The sequence below is a fragment of the Rattus rattus genome, chromosome 5, assembly GCF_011064425.1.
Source record: "Rattus rattus isolate New Zealand chromosome 5, Rrattus_CSIRO_v1, whole genome shotgun sequence".
Taxonomy (NCBI): domain Eukaryota; kingdom Metazoa; phylum Chordata; class Mammalia; order Rodentia; family Muridae; genus Rattus; species Rattus rattus.
Window position 1 is genome coordinate 86136613 of NC_046158.1, and position 25163 is coordinate 86161775.

Below are 25163 nucleotides of genomic sequence, written 5' to 3' on the forward strand. Positions count from 1 at the left end.
GCCCAGGGATGCTGGTTCCCAGTGCTAAGTAATGTTTCCTTAAAAGATCCTGAAATGTGTGGAGGTAACACATATTTTATCATAGTTATTCTGGCTCCAAGAGCGCAATGAAAATGTTAGCCTTGGCATATCAATCGTGTTTTACAGATGACTATAATTTCCTGAATGTCAAAACTCCAAATTTTTCTACTAAGCAAACTTTTCAGTGGCAAAACAGATTGCCTCCGTAATGTATCACTGTGGGCAGGAAAAATGAAATCTTTATGCACTGTATTATGAATCAATGAGGCATTGAGATTCTTGGAAGGGTGAGTGGACTCTGGAAAATGAAAAACTGCCGCTATTCCATCTCCACAAACCGCTGTTCAGGGAGTGGAGGCTTTGGTGGCATTCAGTGTGTGGGGCACGAAAATATCAAATTCAAGTTGAAACCAGTTCCCGTCTTTCCTTGCATTTTGAGGAGCAAACACCACTGTAAATATAGCAGGAGTCAGGTCATTTAACAGCTTCTTGTCCAAAGGCCTCCTAGTGTGATTCCCTTTGCTTCTAGAATAACAGCTTAGTTGGCAAAAAGGAGCCTGATAGGGCTGACATTTCATTAAGAGCAAAGTGATCACTAGTGAGAGGCTAGGGACTATTTTATGGTTGGTAATTCTAAACCATACATATGCCATACATACATACATACATACATACATACATACATACATACATACATACACTGGTACCAGGTGTCTTGGACTTTGCTAAGCTATTTACATAGGCTAGCACATTGAAGAATCACAGTTCTGTTAAGTAGATGCTTTCAGAGGAGGAGGGCCACAATTAGAGACTTGAAGTAATTACGCTAGAACTTGCCTCCAGGGCATTCTAACCCCAGAGTCTCAAATACTAAGCATTTATCAGTGGTTGGACTTGCTGTATGAACCTGGTCCACAAGAATCCAGCAGGTAGAGAACAGAAGAGACAAAAAGAAACCTGTCCTTCGTGGTCAAGCGCCTCGTGACCTTTGCAGGGAAGAAAAAAGACTCAGACCTCAGCTATGACTTACAAAGTCAGATGAGCACCATCTTTCTTAAGCAGTGGCTCTCAGCCTCCCTAATATCAAGTTAATTCTTTACTATATATAGTTCCTCATGTTGTGGTGACCCCCTCCAGGGTAAAATTATTTTTGTCACTACTTTCTGACTGTAATTTTACTAGTTATGAATTGTAATGTAATATCCAACTTCTCTGGGGGCCATGACCCACAGGTTGAGAAACGCTGTTCTAAAGGATGTCTAGGCAGCTATTTCTGGAGCTTCCTAGGAATACATGGTGGTTTTAGCTGTGGATATCAGAAGGAAATAAGCATCTGAAGGTAGTAAGTTGGTCCTCTATACTCATGGGGTCCATATCTGTGGGTTCAGCTCACTCTAAAGAAAAAATATTTGGGGAAGCCTTGTGACTGTCCTGAATACCTACAGACACTTTTGCATGGAACTAATCCCTAAACAGTAAAATATAAGAATTACTAGCTTAGCATTTGCATGGTGTTTGAATTACATTTGGACATGTAAGTAACCTAGAGAGAATTCATCTGTATGGGAGGATGGGCATGGGGTGGCCGTTCCCCACACAGCAGTGTATATAAACGACTTTGACCATGTGGCTTTGAGCATCCACAGACACTTCTCCAACTCATCTCCTGTGGGTTTCCTATAAGCTATTTAGACACAGAGGAAATAAACCCTGTTGTAACTGGAGAAAAGAGCATGAGCAAAGCTATTGGTAGCCAAGGGCTGTGAGGCAGCAGGTCAGTTTGTTTACTGTGTGGTTCTATACACAGGAAAGCTGCTGAAATAGAAGAAAAGATCAAACTAGTAACTTAGGAATCTAAGTCATTAGCAATATTCCGCCAAAATCCAGCCTGTTGATTTTCTTTGCAAAGCCTTGGGCTTCACCCCTTGTAGCTGTAATTTCACAAGCATGTGGTTTATTATTACTTTTTAGTTAGTACCCAAAGTTTATTATTGTTCCTTGCTCTTATTATCTGTTCTCTTGCTTTGTTGGGTCTTATTATATCGATGTCTCTGACAGGTTCTCAGTCCTCTCGACATAATTCCTGTATTGGTCCTTCTCATGCCTTTATCTTTTCTTTAAATTAGTGCTTTGTAGTATGCATGCTCGTATACCTCCTTCTCTATCTCTAGCCCATCTTTCAAAAGATAATTGCACACATGTCCTGTTTTGTTGCTCCTCATGTAAATGGTATCTTACAAGTGTATGAGTCATATTCCCTTTTTACAAATGACAGATACATGCATACTGAAGATAAAATAAAAAGGTATAAATTCTTGCATTATATACTTGTTACAATGAAATGGAGGGACTTTTGTCACCTTGCAACCATACCACCCGCAAGGCTGGTTTTGGTTTCTTATGCTGTTAAGAGTTGCAGAATTCTATGTTCCACCAAATTCCTTTCATTCTGAAAATAAGCAAAGTGGCACAGGATAAGCAGAATAAGTCTGGATGTCTAGACATGGGTTTAAGGCATATGCAACTTGATCACTTACTAGGTATGTGGCCTTTCACCTTTCTGTGCACTAATTTCTGTGTTTGTGGAATGGACTAGACCTGTCTATTTTACGGGCATGCCTTGAGGATTTAATGAGACTGAAGGCAAATGTGCTGTGTTAAAAGATCTCTTTTAGGACAAAAGGCGAAAGAGGGTGTGGTGCCTTTAGAAAGGTATGGAGCACTAGCACTTTAATCCTCACAAATTAACTAAGAAATACCAAGTTTTCTCGTGGAGCACCTCAGCAGTAAGCCCTCATCACCTGAACAGAGCTTGGTATGCTGAAATGCGGCAACCCCAGCCTCTCCACAGCCTACCTGCCCATATATCAACTGTCAGTTCATTCTTTCCACTTCAAAGGTGAAGGTTGGTGTGCTTTCCCCACACCTTGACTCATGAATGTTACATGGAAGGAGGTGGGAAAGGGGGAACAACAGAACTTCAAAAATAGCCCTAGGGAAATCAAATCTTACTTTAACTTACTGTGTTCATGACTGATTCATGATTCTGAAAAGTGGGGGTTGGGGGGGGGGGATTTGATCAAACTGTCACCAAATGGCCTCGTTTCAAATTCCTTTGCTTTCTTTGAGCAGAAAGGGAAAGGCCTCTTGATGATGACTATTGAAGCAGCTTTTCTCTGTACACAGTAACCAGGGACTATGGCTCCAGGAAGGCCTCTGTCTCTTTCCTGAATGCTCCCTGAACTCTCCACACTAAGTGAAATGGGCATGGTATTGCCCTTCTAGGGATGCTTCTTTCTCACATAAATTTTCTGGTGCTGTTTAATAGGGCAAATGTATTGTTCATTCTTTTCCTCCCACGCCTGAGGTTTTGGGAAATTTAAACAAACAAACAAAAAAAAAAAGAAAAAGAAAAAGAAAAGAAAAAAAAAGGGAGGTGGCAGAGAGACAGAGAGAAGACCAGATGGGAAGGCTCAACTACTGTGAATGTCACGTATCTGAGCAGCTAGACCTTCTGATGGTACAGGACAAGAAGAAGCATCAACTACAGGGAGATGATCTCAGGTGTCAGTGAGAAGTGGGAAAGAAACAACCTTTCAGGTGAAGCCACAGGCACGCTGGTGGCGGAAGAGCAGGGTTTGCCTGGTTTGGGGTCAGAGCCCATGAATTCTGATGGGTAGAACAAGGAACTGATGTAGAGCAGGTAGGAGAACACTAAAAGGAACATCCTGGGAAATTGCAAGCTTTCCTGGTTGATAGTTCATCAACCATTCTTCAAGTATGACATCTTGTAAGATGTCGGACCCTCTAAAGAGATATGGGAGAGGTGACAGGCTGACTCTTGAGGCTCTTGAGGACAAGTCTCTGGTTGGGGAGACAAAACAGAAGAAAGGAATTCCTCTCTCTTGCATTGCTGTTTACTAAGCAAAAGAATAATGAAAAATACCAGTGCTGACCAGTTGTGTCTCCTTGGGTAAAATACCTTCTTAGTCGGAAGCATAGTTTCCTCACATGTAAAACAAGCATCCTGTAACTTGCCCTGTATAATTCCTAAAGACTGAATGATCAAAGCAATGTCCAAGTTTTATTAACCAGACCACTGGGCCTCATTGTCCTCCCTCTATCCCTTTGTCTCTCCCCCTCTCTCTTTCCCCCTCCCTCTCTCCTCCCAGAGACTAATAGCAGTAGATTTTCTTCAGCCACCAATACAGGCAAGAGGATGTCATCCAGAATAATCATCTGTGGCCTCCAATCCACTTCCAGTCACCATCTCTGAGAATGAACCTCAAGTCTAGTAGAAAGACAATGTGAGGAAAGGAAGCCCTTCCCTGCAAGAGGGACAAATATCACAGCAGCGGATGCAGCTTCTTCCCATTGACACATGGTCAGTTGTCAGTATTGAACGAAAAAGCCCCAAGGATGGTGTACCCCCCTCTAGTATTGGCCTTAAGCCGAGAACTTAGGATCAGACATTTCTCTCCAAGAGAACATTGGCTGTGAGACCTCTTTTATGACTTTGAGATTATGCAGTGCAAAGAAGTGAACTCTACCCTGCAAAGGAGGTGTCTTTATGCAAAGCCGATTTCTGTTTGTCAGTCATATGATCCTGTAAATAGTAAAGAAGTAGTAGTAGTAGTAGTAGTAGTAGTAGTAGTAGTAGTAGTAGTAGTAGCAGTAGTAGTAATTATAATAAGTAATTTAAAATACAAATATTTAAAATCTGAGCAAGGAGTTGGAGACTTGGTTTGGGGTTATGGCTCTGTCATAGACTGTACAACCTAGAGTCTTAGTACCTCATTGCTCAGGTGCTTGGACTGGGTAGCCTGTAAGAGGCCTATAAGACTCTGAGCAAAATACAGATTTGTCATCTACACCTGGGGATGGCTTCTGTCTTTAATAAGGTGGCCAGTTCTACATACAAGACATAGCTTGCGCTATCTACAGAGCACAGATGAGTGCACAGAGACTGGCATGTGGTCCACATCAGTACAAATAGCAAGGCCCTGAGACTTTTCTACAAAAAAAGGTGACACTCCCCTTTCCACAAGATGGTATTTAGAACTTGCCAGTTTTTAAACTTTCTACTCTGTCAAAAGGTGTGGAATGTTTACGTGGTCACAAAAAGCCCCACATGATTTATGTTCTACAGTATACATCGGTTTTAGATTTCATGCACTATAAATTCACTCATTCTGAAGTACGTTGGGCCTGAAATGTCTTTCTCTAGGATTGCAGACATTTCAGTTTGATGTTGAATGCTACCGGCATTAGCATATCGTACATAGGAAGGGATGCTGAAAGCACTCAGCCCTTGGCTTCCCAATACTGTCCCACTGATTAGGACACGCACCCCCTTTTTACCTTAAAAGGGGAAATATGACTGCTCACACTCCTGAAATTACATAAAAAATAGATCTCGACTATACAGATCATGTAGCCCTCTTACAGGTGTCCCATGATAACTTAACTTTAAGATACCATCTGCCAAAGCCGGAGCTTGACATAGTCAGTCCCTTTCTTCTCCTGTACTCACACCAGTTGCTGTTGGATTCTTAGGTAAGAAGATCGGGTGGCAGACAAACAAGTTTTCTTTGTGTCATCACTATTAAGACAGTGTTACTATGCTGATGCCGTTACTATATTAATGTTGATTTGTGCACACAAGTGGTATAGCCATGTTCTTTAGTATGTATGCCTTTGGTAGCTGGAATAACTAAAGAAATCTCTCTGGGGGGATATGGTTCATAACTCCTGCTGCCCTTGAGATTCTGAATGGTTCCAATTCTTTCCAGTTGAAATGGTTAAGAATGTCTGCATCTCTCCATGAAAGCCAAAGTTTGCACTTCATTTTTCTCGGCACCTTAAAACGATATTGGAGCTCATTAAAATCAACCCAGGGCACAAGAAGGGCAGCCTTCATTCAAGAGAAACTTTTGCCATGTGCTGTTCTGGAAACGAGCACAACGCTGAGAGGAAGCATTTTTCCTGACTAGGTTTCCTCTAATGATTTCTGCAAAAGAACACTGGAGGAGGTGGCTGCCTGCATGACAGGGAAACAGCACACCCTGGGTGAACAAGTGGACTGCAGCCAGTTAAAAATTGCCCTAAATAATCTTTATTGATGACTTACCGTGTGGAAGGGCCATGACTTGATTTTGTGTCATTGTGGTGGTCCCTAAAGAAACGAGTCCATGTGCCTTTGCAATTCTCACAATGTGGAGATGGCAAAGAGAGCAGACTAACAAAGACTTGAGCTGGACTGGTCAAAAAAAAATATATATATATATGTATGTATGTATGTATGTATGTATGTATGTATGTATGTATATTCCAACCCCAAGGCCCTGTAGCTCTGAAAGGCTAGAATCCTATTCCTAAGGGTTCATAGTGGGACCACAAAACCTCAGGGTTAGTCCTAGTCATTTAATAATCTGTCAGAGCAGACCCCTACTTAAGTTGTCCTTTTCCTCAGCTGGCTGGTTTTGTTCCTAGTCTGTGGCAACTGAAGCTGTGTGTACAAGAGTTTGGGCTCAGGGCTTCTATAACACTGCCAAATAATCAGGATCTGACTCTGTGATTTTGAAGGATGGCTGACTTGAACCTTTTCGCTGAATGTCTTTATCTATGTAACAACACCAGCAGCAGTACTAGTAACTAATACTTTTTGAGCATTATCTTTAAAGCCCCTCAGCTTCAAAGGTCAAAGGACCCTCTATTCTCTCTGTGGATGCATAGGTTCCTGAATCAGATGTCACTGAGCTATCAGTTGTATTATTTCCTAGTTAAAACACAGCATGTTGTGCTCTATGTTTTGTACTGGCCAATCAAAAGGCAGGGAAGAAACATTGGAGTTCTAGGTCAAAAGATTATAGGAAACAGCATCTGAAAAGCAAGACATAAATCATAGCAATCACAGAGAGGTTGCTTAGAAGAATACTTGCCTGCTTCTGATGCCATGGGTGTGAGATTTCCACTCTGTGCTCCCAACTACCCATTTTGGCACTGGAAGAAAGAATGGCTCCATTTTCTGTCACTGGCATCAGATGCCTATCCTCGGGGTATGGCAGGTTGGCATGAAATGTCACATAAAAATAGTAGAAATACTCAGAATCCTAAGAAATACCATGTGGGTAGAAAGGGGTTCCTGGAAGGGAAGTTAGGTAGCCTGGGTCTGTGAATAAATTGGCACACTAGTCTGCATATGACTTAGAGAAATTATATCCCTCATGCCCCTCCACCACCACTGCCCTGATCTACCTCATGTACACTCTACAGAGGCCTTTCTCTAAAAGTTCTCTCCACTTCAAAAACACTTGGAGTATTAAGTAACCACAACATAATTTTTGAATGCAAAAACAGAGGTGGTGGGGAGGAGGATTAAGCTGTAAAGCTTTCCATGATGCCAAGCAGTCGAGTGGATTCTGGGTAAAGACTAGTGAGCACGGGTCATAAAGCTTGGAATTTCACATCTTGTTTATAAGATAATACCAACTCAGTTTTCTCACTGGTTGCAAACCCTTTAGATTTATGTACTTTGGAACCTGTGGGGCTTTGGGAAAGAGGGGAATTGGTTTTTAAAGTGTTAATACCCCCATGACCGATTATGCGAAGAATGCCATCTTGAATTTGATTTTAGACATATTAGAAGTCTTTATTTGAATCGTTGTCTGCTCTGTAAAAGAGTCATCACGCTTCACTTTTAATGAAGGGCATTTGAGTTCTGATGAGGTTTTCCATACCACAAGTAGATAGGTCCACTGCTTGTTAGCCAGGAAAGGGAGATCAATTTGTTCAAATGTTACTTTATACACAGATAACTATTCTCTTAGGTAAAGAACAAGTAAAATCTTTCCAAGAAGAGCAGAATATAGCCACATATTTCTTAAATTTTTGGAAATGTCTTGAGACGCCTGCCATTAAGAATATTTACCAACCAACCAGACCCCACCAGAGCTCACAGGGACTAAGTCACCAACCAATGAGTACACGTGGAGGGACCCATGACTCCAGCTGCATATGTAGCAGAGGATGGCATCCAGCATCAGTAGGAGGAAAGGCCCTTGGTCCTGTGCAGGCTCATTTCCCCAGTGTAGGGGAATGACAGTGCAGTGAGGTGCGAGTGGGTGGGTGAAAGCATCCTCATAGAAGCAGGGGGGAGGGGGGATAGGAGAGGGGGGAATGTAAATACAAAAGAAAAATAAAGAACAATTGTTTTTGTCTAGGTGTCATAGAGTACATTACACTAACCTAGATGGTATTGTACAATGCATGCCTAGGCTGCACTTTAATTTTGGACAACTATAATATGTGAGTTCCATCTTTTACAAAAACAACATAACTTATTTGGAGGGAATGAGAGCTTCAGCCTATTCCAGGTTGGTTTTCTGTTCAATAGATGCTTTCTTGAGTGACCATAGTATGTTTCGGTCATCCTATAGCTTTGTCAGTCCCTAAGAATTGGGTCCAGTCCCACTTGGATTCCTGGGTGTACCAAGCCAAAATGATAAGCCCAGACCATTAACTTGGAAGGGTAAAGTTCAGCATCCACATCATTTGAGACTTCCGGTGCTGGGAAGACAATGAAATGAAATCATGTGTATCAATGCTCTGCATAGCTCACTATCTGCAAATGGGATGGCTCACTCTTTTCACTAGATAAAGCTGCCCTACGAAGCCACAAGACTGTTGTGGCAAATGTACCAAAACCAGAACATCTGAATGAGCGTCCACCCGCTTCAAAGTAGTCCCCTTGCGAAGCCCCACTCTTCTTTAATGGGACTGCTGCCACTGCTGATCACAGCGCTTATGGAGCTACTCTTTGGGGACTGTCACTATATGAGGCACGTAAGAAAATCAATTCAAACAGCAACCGCTAGTCCCATCAGAGGCGTATTTGCTTTTAATTCAATTTACTGCACTTTTATTTAGCCTCGGCTTACATATTAATGTTGTTTGAACTGAAAGTCCTCCTGCTTGCTTGGACTGTTATTTACTTGCACTGAGAGGATCAAAGCACTTCTTTTAGACCTTTTTAGCTGAGAATGGGGACCAGACTTTCAGCATTAATGACTCAATCACATGTATACCCCCTACCGTCCATTCAGTTTACTTAGGACCACCAACTACAATTCCTGTTTTTCTATCACTCTTCACTACTCTAAAACCAAGGGAAGGTGTGGAAAGGCTAAACTTTCAGGAAAAATATCAGAAGCAAACTATAGGTATAATAAAATTTTGTTCATATTGATTTGGCTTAAGAAACTGTTTCCTTTCTTAAATTAACTTTTTATTGATCATTCCTATGATCTTAACTGCTATGAGATTGCTGGCCTTCTTCCACTTTAAAAAAGAAAACAACTGGCTTTGATATTTATTTCCTTTCTGATCTGTGTAGAAAAATATTATGCTGGCCTTTTGTGAAGCAGTAGCCTCAAAGAAAAGCCAATGTTTACAGCTTGATACATAGAACTCTGTTCTGGGAATGGTCTCTGGATGGCCCCTGACAGAAATGAACATCCCCAGAGATTCTCCAGCCAGTACCTTGGGCTCCAGAGTCCTGAGACCCAAACTTTGGAATAGTGTGACAACTCAAAAAAAATGCCTAGAGTAATAGTGTTCAACCTGTAGGTCATGACTCCTTTCAGGGTAGAATGACCTTTAACTAGGGTCACATTTCAGGTATCCTGCATATCAGATATTTACATCATGATTCAGAATAGTAGCAAAATTGCAGTTATGAAGTAGCAACAAAAGTAATGTAGTTGAGGGTCACCATAACATGAGGAACTGTAGTAAAGAATTGCAGCATTAGGAAGGTGGAGAACCACTGCCTTAGAGCATGATAGTGGGGGTGCTAGGGCCTCACATTTGAAACCACTCCTTCTCAAAGCTGGAAGTCCTGGGGTTTTGTCCTAGAACTGGAAAGAGAAAAGTAACTTGAGAAATGACCTTGGATCATGTTGTTCCTCTCGGTCTCCATTCCTTAATGCATAAGTGACAGGCACAAATCACTCCTAGCTATGAGTTTATGGTGAGGAAGTACCCATTCTTAATAGCCAGACCTTTCTCCTTATTTAGGGTTAGTGAGTTCTTTAAAGGTCAGTTGAATGTCCTCTACATTCTCAGGGGCTCTCAGCACTTGTGACTTCTGGGTAAGGCCTTACATCTCTTGGGGCCTCGGCTTTCCCTGTTTCTAAAGTGCGGAGCTTGGGATGAGATGATTCACTGCTGCAATGGTTTCTTCTTACTGTGACAATTCCAGGCTTCTGTAACTTACAACGTAGGGTCTTATTGCAAAATAAGTAAATAATAAAACAAGGAAGAAAATGTGGTTGTTGCTTTTTACTGGATTACATTTTAATATCCACGATCTTCCCAGCTTCCTTTTAAAGAGGTCTACTGAATGAGAAGTCAGGCACAACAGCTGAATATAACCAGATCTTAAATGCTCCATCCCCAGTACAAAATGGTATATATGCTACTAAATAGTGACATCTAGTGGCTTTTCAATGTCAAGGTCTAAGATACACATCTTCTTGTTAACCTCCTACCCCACAAGCTTTGTTACTTTGGCTGCCTTCATTCAATACTCTTTCATTAATCACTTACTTTATGTCAAACATTATGCTAGGCCCAGAGGAGCTCATATTGATAAACAATACATATTCTTTACTCTGCAAAGGGGTAGGCAGTAAAATCACTAGACAATCATAGCATATTGCAGTGAATGTTCCAATGGGAGCTTCTCAGGACAACCGGGGGGGGGGCTTATTTTGTCCTGAAAGGTTTCATGTAGGGGAAAACCTTTGGGTGAAGTTTTGAAGCAGTTGTTGTTAGCTTTTTTTAAAGGTGGTTTATGAAGGACAAATCCGTGCCATCTGAATGAGTGGGTACACTATATAAAATGGCAGGGGCCTTGTAGGAGGATTGACTATGATAAACTTGAACAATGAAAAGTATTTTTATGTCCTTGGAGCATAAAATATAGAACAGAATTTCTCAGCTGTTGCTATTGATGGTGATGGTGGTGGTGGTGGTGGTGGTGGTGTATGTGTGTGTGAATGAGTCTTTGTCTTACAGCGTTTGGCCTTGTAGAATGCTTTAGTGAGATTCTAGATTTGACCCATTGAAACAGAATCCTAACTGCTCCATCCAGTTGTACATGTCAAAACATCATTTTTTTTTCAACTGTTAATACCCGGAATCAGCACAGTGAGGGGTATGCTCATTGGAGATTAGACTGGACAAAAAGAAGGCTGGGTTTCTTATGGCTATATGTAATGCTGAAGACCTGGGTTTTTATACCTTTTAGAATGTGCTACGGAAAGGACTTACTGCAGAAAGACAGGTCAGATGTATTTCTTGTTAGGCTGTGGAAATAGCATGGGATTGGATACATAAAAGTGGCCTGAGATACTGCTGTAGCAGTGATCCAGTAGAGAAGTGGTAAGGGCCTGTCACCTGGGTAGTAACCCAAAAATTGCATTTGAAAGACCTACTAAGATTCAGGATCAGCAGGATATAGAGAATTGTTTAGGTATAAACAATTCCTGAGGCAGCGGAATCATAGATTGTCCCTGAGTTTCTGCTTATACAGAATTTTCATTAGATTCTCTTGTCTCCGTGATGTCTTATCAATGACAGGACATTGTATTTGTGGAGCTGGCTCACAGTATGGTGAGCCCAATAGGACAAAACATACTCATGCACAAATTATATGAAGTGAGTTTGTTCATCATAGACTGGCAGCAAACATCAAAAGCAGCCAGGTTCCACTGTGAGCTAGTCTTCCAAGGACCAAGAAAGCTACCTGGGGCACACAGAGTTTCAAATGTGCATGCTGGAGACAGATGTGGTGGTGGTGCATGCTTGTAATCTGACTACCAAGGAGGCTGAGGCAGGAGAATCCAGTCACTATATAGTCCAGTGAGTACCAGGTCAGTCTGGACTATATAGTGAGTTCCAGACCAGTTTGAGTATCTTAGTGAAAACCTGCCTTAGAAAATTTTATGTATATTTCATTTAGATCACAGTAAATGACCCAAAATTCAGCCCTTGGTTTTATATCTGGAAGAGAATGGGTGCCGAGTACAAATGATTGATGTACATTGAACTTCTAGGGTAAAGGAATAAAGTCTAGTCAGGCAGTTCCTTCCTAACTCCAGATGCTGTGTTCCTTAGGAAGGACAAGAGCAAGGCTGGGGCTATTTCAGGAGGTTCTTTCTTATCAAAGAATATTGCATTCCAAGCACATTCTGCAGTTATCTAAAAAGCTACAAGCAAGAAACAAGGGAAGATTGGCTTAATCCAAGGCCACCTGGAGGCCAGCTGTCCTGAAATAGGAGGTGGCCAGCTGTGGGCTGCCTTGTGCCACTAGAAGTACCATGGGCATACACATGCCCTGAATAACAAACAGGCATTCTATTAACCCAGGAACCTGATGGAGAGTCATAACTCCAATTTCACAATGTGAAACCTGTTCATTTTAATTAAGTGACCCATTTGGTGGCAAGACAATACTGCCCAATTATTACTGAGTGAAACCAACTGTGTATGATTTTCCTGGAGATGAGCTTTCCTTGCTCTTTGAAAATTAAACCAGTCTGTTTCACAGTACCAGTTGGGTTTATATCCATCTGAAGGGATATTTCTAGCAAATACCACAAACCTGCAACATCTTGTTCTATTTTAATCAGTGCCTGGATGCAAACATTGCCAACAAGAAGAAAGTATGCTGGTGATACTGGGGGATATAATCAGAATCCAGATGCATTTTTGAGAGGGTTGGGTTTCCTTTTAAAGGAAGAAATTAAGCAAGGTCACCAGCAACCTGCGTCCATCCAGGATGACTGGATTTGAAAACTCATCACTTTCCTGGGTTAATGCATGTCTGATCATTCAATGTACATGTAGCCCATGATGTCTGTAGTGGCACAAGGCAGTCCAAGACTGACCACCTATTGTGGGGCCAGCACAATAGCTCAGTGGGTAAAGGCACTTACTGCCAAGTCATGAGATGAGTTTGCTCCCTAGGGCCCACATGGTACAAGTATCCTTTTCCCTCCTCCTCCTGCATACTGTTTTCTGACTTCCACACAGGCGCCATGGTATGCATCTGGCACAGGCGCGTGCCTTCCTGCACAGATACACAGAGATAAACAAACAAACAAACACACATACATACATAATATATACATACATGCGTGGTGTATGTGAAAAGTAAAAAACCTTTGTTTGCTACCCTCAGTGGTTTGCTGTAGCCTCCAAAAGTCTCACTGCAATTTGATCTGAGGGCACAGGAACAGAAATGAGGGAAACTGCTCCTTCTTGACATTTGTTAGATCATGTCCAGAGGTCATGTTCAATTAATTGGGATATATTCAGAGGTAAACAACAGGGTGGTAAGGACCTTAAAGTAGTATAGAAAATAAGCTTCGGCTCCATAAATGCTGCTGTCAGATGCCTTACTCAAGATGGCTTGTCTGAATGTGTCATCAAGTCTACTTCAAGTCCTCAAAGTGATCCTCCGGAAACCTAAGAAGCACCCTTGATGTAAGCTCCCTCTTCCTCTCCATTGAATTTTATCATCAGCTCTGTAATAGATGTATATGAATTCCATACTATGGCACCCTAAGTCCTGTCTCAAATCCAGGCTCTGACCACCAATCCCTGTGCAGTTCTTGTCAGTTTCCTCAACTGCACACTATTTTCCCAGGCTGCTTTATGCCTCTGTGTCATTCATTGTTTATGTCCCTCTCTTCTTCTTCCCTTGTCTCATCCTTCCATTAGGTGAGCCTAAAGATGTCACCAGGGTGCTCTCCTCACATTCTGTTCTTGCTTCCATTTGCTACCCTGTGTGTTGTCCTGGGTTCCCCCCGACTCCTCTACCATGGCCCTATCTGCTCCCCAGGTATCATTCTCCACTGCAAGGAGCACAGTAGGTACCAAGAGGAAGCAAGTGCCCACTCCCAGAATATCTACCCATGTTTCTGGATTTACCGGCTTCCTCCAAGTCACTTATTGACTCTATTCCTTAGTATTCTGAAAGTTCTTCTGTCAGAATAATAAACATCCTAGATCCTTAGTAACAAAACCTCTACGGTGTTATTTTATGTTTGTTCATGTGGATACCCATGCACATGTGTGTTAGAGTGCCAAGAAGTCAATTTTTAAGACTTTTGAGACAGGGTCTCTCAGAAAATCTGGATCTCATTGATTGGTTTCAGCTGGCTGTCCATTGGATTCCATAATTCCACCCGTTTCTGCCTCCACAGTTGTGGAATTACACACACACACACACACTGCTACACCAGTTTTTTTATGTGGACTCTGGGGATCTGAACTCAGGTCCTCATGCTTTCAAGGCAAGCACTTTACCAGCTAAGCCCTCATCCTGGACCCCAGTGTAGTGTGTTTACTTGTTTTCCAACCTCTATCACACAAAGTAACTTCAGAGGCCAATGGACAGTACATCTGCACATTCTCAGCAGCAGTAGGTGCTCCCAATTGAGCCCATCTAGGTCAAAGGCCATTGAGACTATTTTTCCTGGAAGGACAGGTCTCTCAACATAATCTCCAATTTTTGCCACCTGAATCTACGTAGATCTCTCTCTCTGTCTCTGTCTCTCTGTCTCTCTGTCTCTCTCTGTGTCTCTCTCTCTGTGTCTCTCTCTCTGTCTCTCTGTCTCTCTGTCTCTCTCTCTCTCGATCTCTCTCTCTCGATCTCTCTCTCTCGATCTCTCTCTCTCGATCTCTCTCTCTCCAGTATGGAAATTAAGACCACTCCTACTGTACATATCTTCATTTTTTACATGAGACATTTTGTGCAGAAGTTAATGAGATTCCCACATGAATTACATTAGGGAAAAACTTGTACTGTGGCACACTCTAAGATTTGCCAAGAGATGTCAATACAGATTTAAACCAGCAGAACAATTAGGGTGGGAGGACTGTCAGCTCGGCATGGAGGGGACTTCATTGTGAGAGTTAACTACCCCCTACCACAGCCCCTGCCCAGGATCCCCCATTACAATGTATAACTGCAAAAGCTAGTTAAAAGGTTAATCCAAATGTGTCACTGGGTTAAATAAAATTTCTTTTCCCCCTTAACAATCAGGGTAATTGCCACTAAAATCTTGCCTTGTGCTTTGTATAAAGGGTCCATGAATACCTTCTGAATGAACACAGGAATGAATAAAAAGCAAAAGTAAGAGTGGGAGGAGAGAGTCCATGGATATAGTGGTTATCTGAATCCCTAATGGATGCTGAGAAACAGAAACTGCTATTCTGCAATGATGGGTATTTTCAGAGATACATCTCAGTGGCATCGGTGGTATTTCAGTGATAATATCAGTTATGTTCTAGAATACGTTCAGAGAGATAAATGGAGATACTCTTGGCCCATTATTCATTCCTACTCCCAGATTCTGTGCCTGATGATTGTTTGTTCCATGAAAATGTATAAGGTGATTTAAAATATAAAGAATACCTTCCTGTGATATTTATAAGGCATTTGTGATATGATCAAGAGTTTTTCTGTGATGAGGCATGTCTCCAGCCCCGTCATCGCTCATACTTGAAAAGGTTCCTTAAATAAGCAGTTGAAGGACTGTGAAGATTCTGTTTTGAATCAGGGACTTAGACTAAAGTGCCAAGTTGGAATGTGTGGCACAATATAGAAACACAAGACAGAGTCTGTGTTCCAGAAAACACCTTAAGTAGAGATACAAATAAAGAGCTGTAATTCCATATGAAAGAGTTTTAGACTAAGTATTGAAGTGCTGTGGCAGTACAGGGCAAGAGGGAATGTCAGTAGGCTTGGCTTTCCACTTGAACCAGACTTGAAATGAATATCATCTTCTAGTCAGAGATCGTTCCAGGCAGATGAAGCACTGCGGGTACCACATGACAGAAACATGCCAGAAGGCCATGAGTCTGAGTTAGGAAAAACCTTGCCTTGTAGGCCAGGTAGTTGAGAAGGTTCCCTCTGGTTCCTTCTCAGAGAACATCCACAATTCCTTCAGATGTAAATGACAAAATCAGAAAAGTCTTGAGGCATTCTTTGAGTTTCCTTTAAGAAATATGAATTCTCAAAGGATGGCCTTATCTGACATCAATTGGAGGCGAAGCCCTTTGGAAGTTTGATGCCCCAGCATAGGGAAATGGTGGAGGGGTGGGGCAGGAGATGATGGGTGGGTGGAGTAACACCCTCATAGAGGCAAGGTGAGGGAGGAGAGGGATGTTGTGGGATGGAGAGTTTGTGGGGGTGATATGGGAATATCCTTTGAGTTGTAAACAAATGGAATGACTAAAAAGTCCCAGAGATTCTGCTCCAGAAGAGCCAAAAAAGAAAGAAATATGAATTCTCAGTATTTATTGTTGTTTTCCTACCACAGATATACTCTTGCAGTGACCTCATCCTTCACCTACATGAGAATGGCAATTCATGTCTCACAAGAACAACAATTGTGGAAGCATTTCTCTCTTTGAGTATGCCTAACCACATAGACCTTGATGTATCTGGGGTGTGGGCCACAAGTGTAGATGTACTAAGCATGTGTTTGAGTGTATCAGCCAGTAAGCTCAAATATCCACTAGTCTGCTGTTTATGCAGAGAACTTTATCTATTTGTAACTCAAAAGGAAATATAACCATCCAGCAAAGCTTCCATAATTGTTATATCTGTTTTTTTGGTCAGTGGAAAAGAAAGGATATTTGGAAGCTGGGGGGATGGGTAATGTAGACAAATATAAGCTTCATTGACAGCCCATGCCTATTTTAATCCTTGACTAACCACTGTATTTATTTCTGGAGGCCTTGGGGTGCTCTGCCTGTCTCTACATGCCACTTTTCCAACATATGGGCCATGATATTTTGACAATAACTGGAATAGAGAGTATCATGTCAATAGTTTCAATGTGATTTTCTTTTTTTATAGCATTACCAGATTAGACCATGTTATTGAAAAAATGCTTATACATTGTTCATAAGAAACATTGGTGTTTTAGCTCCTTTATCAACTCCATTTCACCCTCATAAGTCATATGCTTCAATTGGGTCCCCATTTTGTGACTGGTTTAATAAAATTTTCAGGTTTTAGAGTATGAAATAAATGTGTTGCATACTGGGCCAATAACATCATTGGGAAGAGGACTTAGTAGGGCAAAACATGACAAAGTTGTTATCCAGAGTCTTTTTCATGCCTGCTGTGAATACAGTCAGGAAATTGGACAAATAAATTAGAGATCTGGTCAGACCAGCAGCAGATAAAGAGGGGACCACAACATAGCTCACAGGCCAGATGCCACCATCAGATCCCTATCATTCTTCTGTTGTTTTCCTTAGTGACCATGAACATCACATATGCCACACACCTCCCTGACTGCACCTATGTCAGGCACACTTCTGATTGTTCTTCTTTATGCTTATCCATAGGAACTTCCATTATATCACCATCCTCAGAGACCCAGTGTCTCGGTACCTGAGCGAATGGAGACATGTCCAGAGGGGAGCAACATGGAAAGCATCCCTGCACGTCTGTGATGGAAGGCCCCCGACCTCTGAGGAACTGCCCAGCTGCTACACCGGTGATGACTGGTCTGGATGCCCTCTCAAAGAGTTCATGGACTGCCCCTATAATCTGGCCAACAACCGCCAAGTCCGCATGCTGTCTGACCTGACTCTAGTGGGCTGCTACAACCTCTCTGTCATGCCTGAAAAGCAAAGAAACAAAGTCCTTCTGGAAAGTGCCAAATCCAATCTGAAGCACATGGCATTCTTTGGCCTCACTGAGTTTCAGCGCAAGACCCAGTACCTGTTTGAGAAGACCTTCAACATGAACTTTATTTCGCCGTTTACCCAGTATAATACCACTAGGGCCTCTAGTGTTGAGATCAATGAGGAAATCCAAAAGCGTATTGAGGGACTGAATTTTCTGGATATGGAGCTGTACAGCTATGCTAAAGACCTCTTTCTGCAAAGGTATCAGTTCATGAGGCAGAAAGAGCATCAGGATGCCAGGCGGAAGCGTCAGGAGCAACGGAAATTTCTGAAGGGAAGGTTCCTTCAGACCCATTTCCAGAGTCAGAGTCAGAGTCAGAGTCAGGGTCAGAGCCAGGGTCAGAGCCAGGGTCAGAGCCAGGGTCCAGGTCAGAATCTGAGTCAGAATCCAAATCCCAACCCAAATCAGAACCTGACTCAGAATCTGAGTCAGAATCTGACTCAGAGTTCAAATCCCAATTTGACCCAAAGGGAGAACCACGGAAGTCAGAAGCAGGGCTCAGGCCAGGAGCAGAGTGATAGCAGCACCAGCAATGGCACCAATGACTACATAGGGAGCGTAGAGACATGGCGCTAACTGGCTCTCAATGGCTTGTGCACACTGCTTCTCAAAGCATCACCAAAAAGATGGCGTGTATCTTACAAGATGAAAATGTCCAAACACATCCTGCTTCCTTCATTTTGGAAGTTCAAAAGAAAAGTGTAGACGTTGCCTTTACAGTTGCCTTTTGATTCAGTGTTCTACTGTGTGTGGGTAAAACAAATCTCAGTGTGTAATTAAATTGTCTGCTTTGGGATGAACTACTTCTGAAATCCAAGAGCCAAACCAGACTCACCAGAAATTGCAGTTTAGATATTTTAAGAAGTTCTTAAATTAGGTATGGGAGACACAAAGAAAACATGAAATGTGGCCGTTTAAACTTATGGCTAAGAAACAGACTTTAAATGATTCCGGATACCTGTTAAAACCCAATCTTGAAAGCACCTCCTCCCCGCAGGGGAAGTATAAGTAAAAAACATGAACAGACTAAAGACACTAAAACTATTCATTTCCTTGTTTTAACAAGGAGCCTATTTAAACAGAAAAACAACTGATGATAAATTTTGCCAAATTGTAGAAAGTAAACAATTTCTCACTTAAATGTAGGTGGGTTTATGTAAAAATAATGGCTTTTCAAATAGATCGGGATTCGTGTCTTGTAATTTAACAGATGTTTAAAATTTAGAATTTTTCTACCTTCTGCTGATTAAAAGGTTTTAAACAGGGTATATCTCATATTAACAAAGCATTTTTTTCCAAATGGAAAGATCCAGTTTCCAGATGGTTTCTGGGCACTGTAATTTCAACAATTTCGATCTTTTTGGCGCTGCTTCTCATTCACTTTAAGGCTTCTCCAAGTTGTGCTCATTCCAAAGGAATCCATGTATAGAATTCTTCTTCATCATCTAAACAGCGTGTTGCTAAATCTCTTGTGGTATTTAATCCTGGACTAAAGTCAGGACTTTCTATAGAATTGTCTTATCAATGTCTGTGTAGTAAGGTCCTTAAGAAGAACTCTCAAACAGGATAATGTGTCTCTTAATATTGCTGAAGTTATTACTCTTCATCAGATTGAACTGAACCTGAATGTGAACTGTTAATTACTTTGTTTATTGTAATGTTTCCAGTTTGGCTGGCTATTTCTGGCCTATGGTTCTTTTCTTGTATTGACAGATTTGTACACAATAATAAGAGCAAAAAATTTTCTCAAAGACAACGGTAAACTAATCATTGAGATAGCCAGAGTTACTCAATAACACCAAAAGCTGCCTCTTGATAGTTGAGCTTGACACTTCTACCAAGTTTTTGTTTATGAACGATCAAAAATGAAGACTGCTCGGCAGCAAAGCTAGTCAGGGACACACGAGTTGAAGGTAATAGTTTGGTAGTATACATCTGTGAATAGTATTCTGATGACTTCAATTACAAATTGAACAAAGGAAAAATTATATACACACTGTGTTGTTAAATATCATACTGCTTGGCAGTTTACACCTCATGGTTGTTGCTACACTTCTATAAGAACTTACATTAATCCCTTGACTTTCAGCCAAACAAGGTGACTAGAAGTGATATTCATGCTTTTAAGAAGGACATACTTAGAAGTATGATCATAAAGTCATACCTATCATAGTCTGCCCAAGTGCATGACCTGGTTTCATCTGTAATAATATGGCCACAAGTTGGACACGAAGTTGAGTATCTGGCTCTAAAGGGATTTTCTTGACTCTGAGCTCTGTGACAATATTTACAGCTTTTTGTGGTGTTGCAGTGTTGAGAATGATGATACCTAAAAAAACACAAAAAATAAAAAAATTAAAAAAAAACTAGGAAAAAACAAAAACAAAAAAAACTGGGAGGAATTTTTAAAAGCACATCTTGAAGTCAAAGTATTTTAGAATGAACTTTTTTGGTGTACATTGTGTTCTTGAAATATTCTGTAGATCACTATGGTATTTCAGTAATTTTAGTTTTAATTGAAAATGATTGCTCTTAAAACTGACAGTGTTGGAAAGCAGGACGAAGTCTGAGCCAGTGGAAAAGCTCATTACGGAAAAAAAAAAAGTGTTATTGCTGTGGTGTGCATGGTTTGCAGAGATTAAGTGCATCTTCTCTGTCTCTACTGATTACTGTATATAGAGAATGTTATAAATATACATTTTTGTCATCATCATGTAAATCCCACGATTTCAAACTGTAAACATCTGTTCAGTGGTGTAGCTTTACGAACCGTTCACTGATTTTGTGTAATTTAACAATAGATGTGAAATAAAGTTCCAATTGCAGGCTGTGAGTAATTTCATGATTTCAAGGTTTATAGCCACTAGACATTGTGATGCCATAAACAAACCAGAGCAGGAATCGCTCCTAAGACAGTGTTTCTCTTTACACTTGACAACTAAGTATGAAAATGAGATGGCCCATTCTAATCCCTCATGCTGAAATGCCCTTAATTTGGGATGCTTCTTCCTTTGAGTAAAACAAAATTGTTCCTGAAATACAAGGTTTGCTGTGTAAATGAAGTATAGCCATGTTTTAATTTAAAGGTTATTATTGTAGATCCTTTCGTATGCCATAGGATTCAAAAAGAAAAATAGCATTCTTAATTACCTACCTCCTTTATCCACAAGAAAAAGGTTAAATGTAAGCATTAATATTTTGGTTCTGACCACAGTTTGCTCTAATTATATACAACATACACATTTTTTCCAAATCCTTAGGGGTGAGGATTGTGGGAAATACCAACTCTTGAGCAGTAATCAGTAGACCAAACCTGGGGCATAGCCCAGTTGTAGAATGTCATCATGGTTTACAAAAAAAACGGTCACCAAAAGGTCTCCTTTATATGAGGGTCCCATGCTTCTTGCAGATGGGGGTCTGGATGCCTAAAATGATTTTTCTATTAGTTATGTTTTATTGGAATTATTATGTTCCAGAAGGATAAGTGTCCATGATGGTGGAGGAGGCCTGGCAGCACATGACAGGCATGGCAACCAGAGCCAGAAGCAGAGAGCACATCTTCAATGGCATGAAGCTGAGAGAAATGAAGACGGGTTTTTTCTTTAATCTCAAAGCTCTCTTCCGGTGGCATATTTCTTCCAGCAAGGCTATGCCACCTATACCTCCCCTAAATAATGCCGACAACTGGGGATCAAGGGTTCAAATATAGGAAATTATGGGCCACATTTGTATTTCAACCACAACACTTAGTAAATAAAGGACAGCTTCATTTTTCCTTTGAGAAGTATGGGCATCACTGAAGAGCAGGGTATACTCACTGAAATGGAAAACAGGTAGTCTCCTGGACATACCTTCAAGGCACTATGGAAAGGGTGTCCTGAGAAAATGGGCTATATGAAGCCAGAGGAGAGCTGAAATGAAGAAATGACTAGTTAACCTAGTTCCCAGAGGCTTTAGATCAGCCTGTGTATCAGTTACTTTCCCCATCACTGTGACCTCATAGATACAATTTAAATGAGGAAGGATATATATTTGTGGTTTAAGGCTACAGGCCATCATGGTGGGAGAGCTGTGAGGTTACTTGCTTACATCTCCACAACCAGGAAATGAAGATGAAACACAAAGCAGAGACCAGGCTATGAATCTCAAGACCCACCCTGACAAGCTACTAACTTCCTCCTCCACTGGGCCTATCCTCTCAAATATCCCACAGTATCCCAAAACACCAGGAACCAGGACCAAGTGGTCTAGCCTGGGAGTCTGAGGAACATTTCACGTTCAAACTGTCAGACCCCCAGATTTATAATACAATAGCATTGGTTGAGGTGTTGAAAAGAGGAGTAATTTCCTTTCATGGGAGTGAAAATAAGGCAAAAGTACAGCCCCACAGGTTTGGGGCAAGAGAACCAGGGGGTACTCCTGGCTACGAATATGCACGCAACCCACTGCTTTCTGACATTGTCCTAATGATGTGGCTCCAGACACTAACATGCTGGGAAGGCTGAGTATAGCACATCAGTGAGCCAAGACTTTCTGCCCTCCTATCCTCACTTGGGGTTGAACTAAATGAAGACTGCTTGTAGAGTATGTTAACAAACAAAAAACAAGAATTTGCTGACTCCCAATGCCACTACCAGGAACATGGATTTCTGATTATTTACGCAGGGAGGAGGAAATTATCTCACGCTATTTGACTTGAAGCACTAACATAACAGCATGCATCCCTCAGATCTTCACAGATGCTCAAAGCCTCAGAAACTTAAGGAGAAATTAAAGTGTTGTTGGAATGTAGCACAACCACTGCTTTGTTTGTTTTCTCTGGCTGCTTCTAATCAGTACCAAGAGTCATTAAAACAGAGCTCAGGACCCTGAAATATTTATTTGCTTGCCCTTTGGACAAGAAGTTGATTGACCCTGAAGCTACAGAGTAGGTCCAAATTCCCTATGTATTAAGGACTTAGCAAATTTTCCCAGAGTCTAAAAGAATAGAGGTGTGACTCAGATGGCAAGCTTCCCAAGGGCATCACATCACAAGCTGCATTTATTGATTATACCAGTATACCTCAGGCACAAAAGTGAGGAGAGGCTGATCTTTACTCTGACAACACAGGATGTTGAAGCCAGATGCTGTGTCAAGGGGTACAAACATACACTCAGGTCTTCAGTTGTGTCAGATGCTTACAACATGTTCACCAGTTCTGGGAAGGGGAGCAGTGGATTAATTCGAACATGTACAGGTAAGAACTATATGTAAGTATGTGAAGTAATCGATAGGTAATCTTACTGTTTATTTGAAATTACCTGTACAAGCCTCTTTGACTCATCCAAAGGAAGTCTCTTGAGACACAGTCACACTGAAATTCATCTACTCTTCTACTCATCCAATCTAAGATTCTAAATCCAATCTCTTTTATTCTTCTCTACTTCCCATTCCTGTCTTCTCCCATCCTCTTTCTCTTTTTTCCTCTCTTCTTGAGCTTGCATAACCCTAAATGATATTTATAAAAATAGATGTCATCTAGTTTGTTCTACTCGTACTCAATTCTTCTTTCTCACCATATTTCACAGTTTTCCTTCCCAACTGGGACTATAATGAATGGTTCCCCCTCACCCTGCACAGTGACTGCTGCAGATGTTACAGGTTGAGAACAAAGGCTTCAGCCACATACTATCTGGCTTTGGTCCTAAACTCTCCCCAAGTGCCAACTCTAATATTTGAGAAAGTCATTCACCTCCCCATGTTTCCATTTCCTTCTCTAGCCAACCCTTGAGGAATTCCTGTGTGAAACAAAATGTCTCCAAGACATTTATGAGAGTGAAAGAGGCATAGGGAGCCCTGCTTATACTTGTCAGCAGGGTTAGTATTACTAGTCATAGCATGAAGGCTAAGTGTCTGCCAAATGCCTCTGTCTTCTGAGATCAAGAACTACTGGGCTGCAAAGTAACCTGGCAGTATAGCTCTTATCTGTAATGCACATGGGCCTGAATTGGCCTCCAATTCAGGGATGAATGAATAAATGAAATTAGAATAAAAAGTGAAAATGTTGGCAAGAAATTAAGCAAAAACACAGGCTATGTCCTATTGTGACTAATCTAAGAACCATTCTCTTGCTGGAGACGGTGGTTTCTCCCGTTTTATAATGTATAAAACCTCAGATCTTCCCTGTATTTCAGCACTTGGTAGGCAGAGACATGAGGATTGCTGAAAGTTCAAGGCCAGCCTGTGTAATATGGTGAGTTACAGGTCATCATAAGCTAGAGAGGAAGACATGGTCTCATACCCGGAAACCTTCCATAAGAATGACATCTAACCTTTGAATGTAGCCAAAGACAAAACATTAGGGAAGATCTTACTCACTAAATGCCAAGTGAATCACCCTCTCATCAACAGTAGAAATGCATTCTCTGATAACATTACTTGATTCGGGACCTACTTTGTCACACTTCAGCAAACGCAACTCATGATTTCATTCCTTCCCCATCCATCTCTCCACCCAGCATCTCTGGAGGCCACATTTATCTGATGAGTTCTGCCAGGGCTCCAAAGGTCTAGCTGCCTCTGCAACAAGTCTGGCCTGGTTCCTGGAATTGCTATACTCCAAAGACTCTATTCTGGGTGAAATTTCTAAAGCCAGGCATAGTGGTGGTGCATGCCTACGATCCTAGCACTCAGAAACTGGAGGCAAGATTATCAAAATTATCTTTATGTACTATTGAAGAGGAAAAAGACACAATAAGCAACTAACTGTACATGTTAATTAATCAGGTTGGCAGTAGCTCTGAATTCTCAGTGAAGGTGACATAACCCTTTAGAGTCAGATACTTCACCACCCTTTAAAAAAGGATATTTGCTTTTCTCTCATTTGTACCTTTACATTCCAGTGCTGTTGCTTTAAGGACAGCATAAGGCTCAATCTTCATCAAATTTTCTTGTCTATTCTTAGTATGTTTAGCTCAATCTTATGACTTCACTAATATTGGTAAACTTTGATGATGCCTACCTGGATAAAATAAAAATTTAACAGGTTTTATGACCTAACCATGCTCTACTGGAATTTGTGTGACTTGGGAGGACTTGAGAGAGATTGTCAAGTCCTACAAGAAAGTGTGATACTATAGTTTGATAGGACTTAACTACTCTCCGGGGCCAGTTTTAACTGACCTTTGCATCGTGGCTTTCCCCTTCTGGTCTAAAGGTAGATTTCTGTCCCTAAAGCCACCCAGAGCAGATCACTTGTCTATTTGAGGCTTGTGAAAGCAGATAGCAAAGACTTGATGGATTTGATTGAGGTTCCACAAAGCTGCTTAAATAACGAAGGAAAGAGCAATGAGGAGTCCTGCAGTGGAACCGTTCAAGTCAATA

General features: G+C 41.3%; 1 protein-coding gene across 1 annotated transcript in view; it reads left to right on the forward strand.

Moving 5' to 3' along the window:
- Positions 1-20625, forward strand: part of LOC116900937 (heparan-sulfate 6-O-sulfotransferase 2-like) — a 79964-nt gene extending 59339 nt beyond the window's left edge. The window contains exon 5 of the mRNA XM_032902583.1: positions 17455-20625. Coding sequence (XP_032758474.1) covers positions 17455-18376 — 922 coding nt within the window. The 3' untranslated portion in view covers positions 18377-20625. The remainder of the gene's footprint in view (positions 1-17454) is intronic.
- The last annotated feature ends 4538 nt before the right edge of the window (positions 20626-25163 follow it).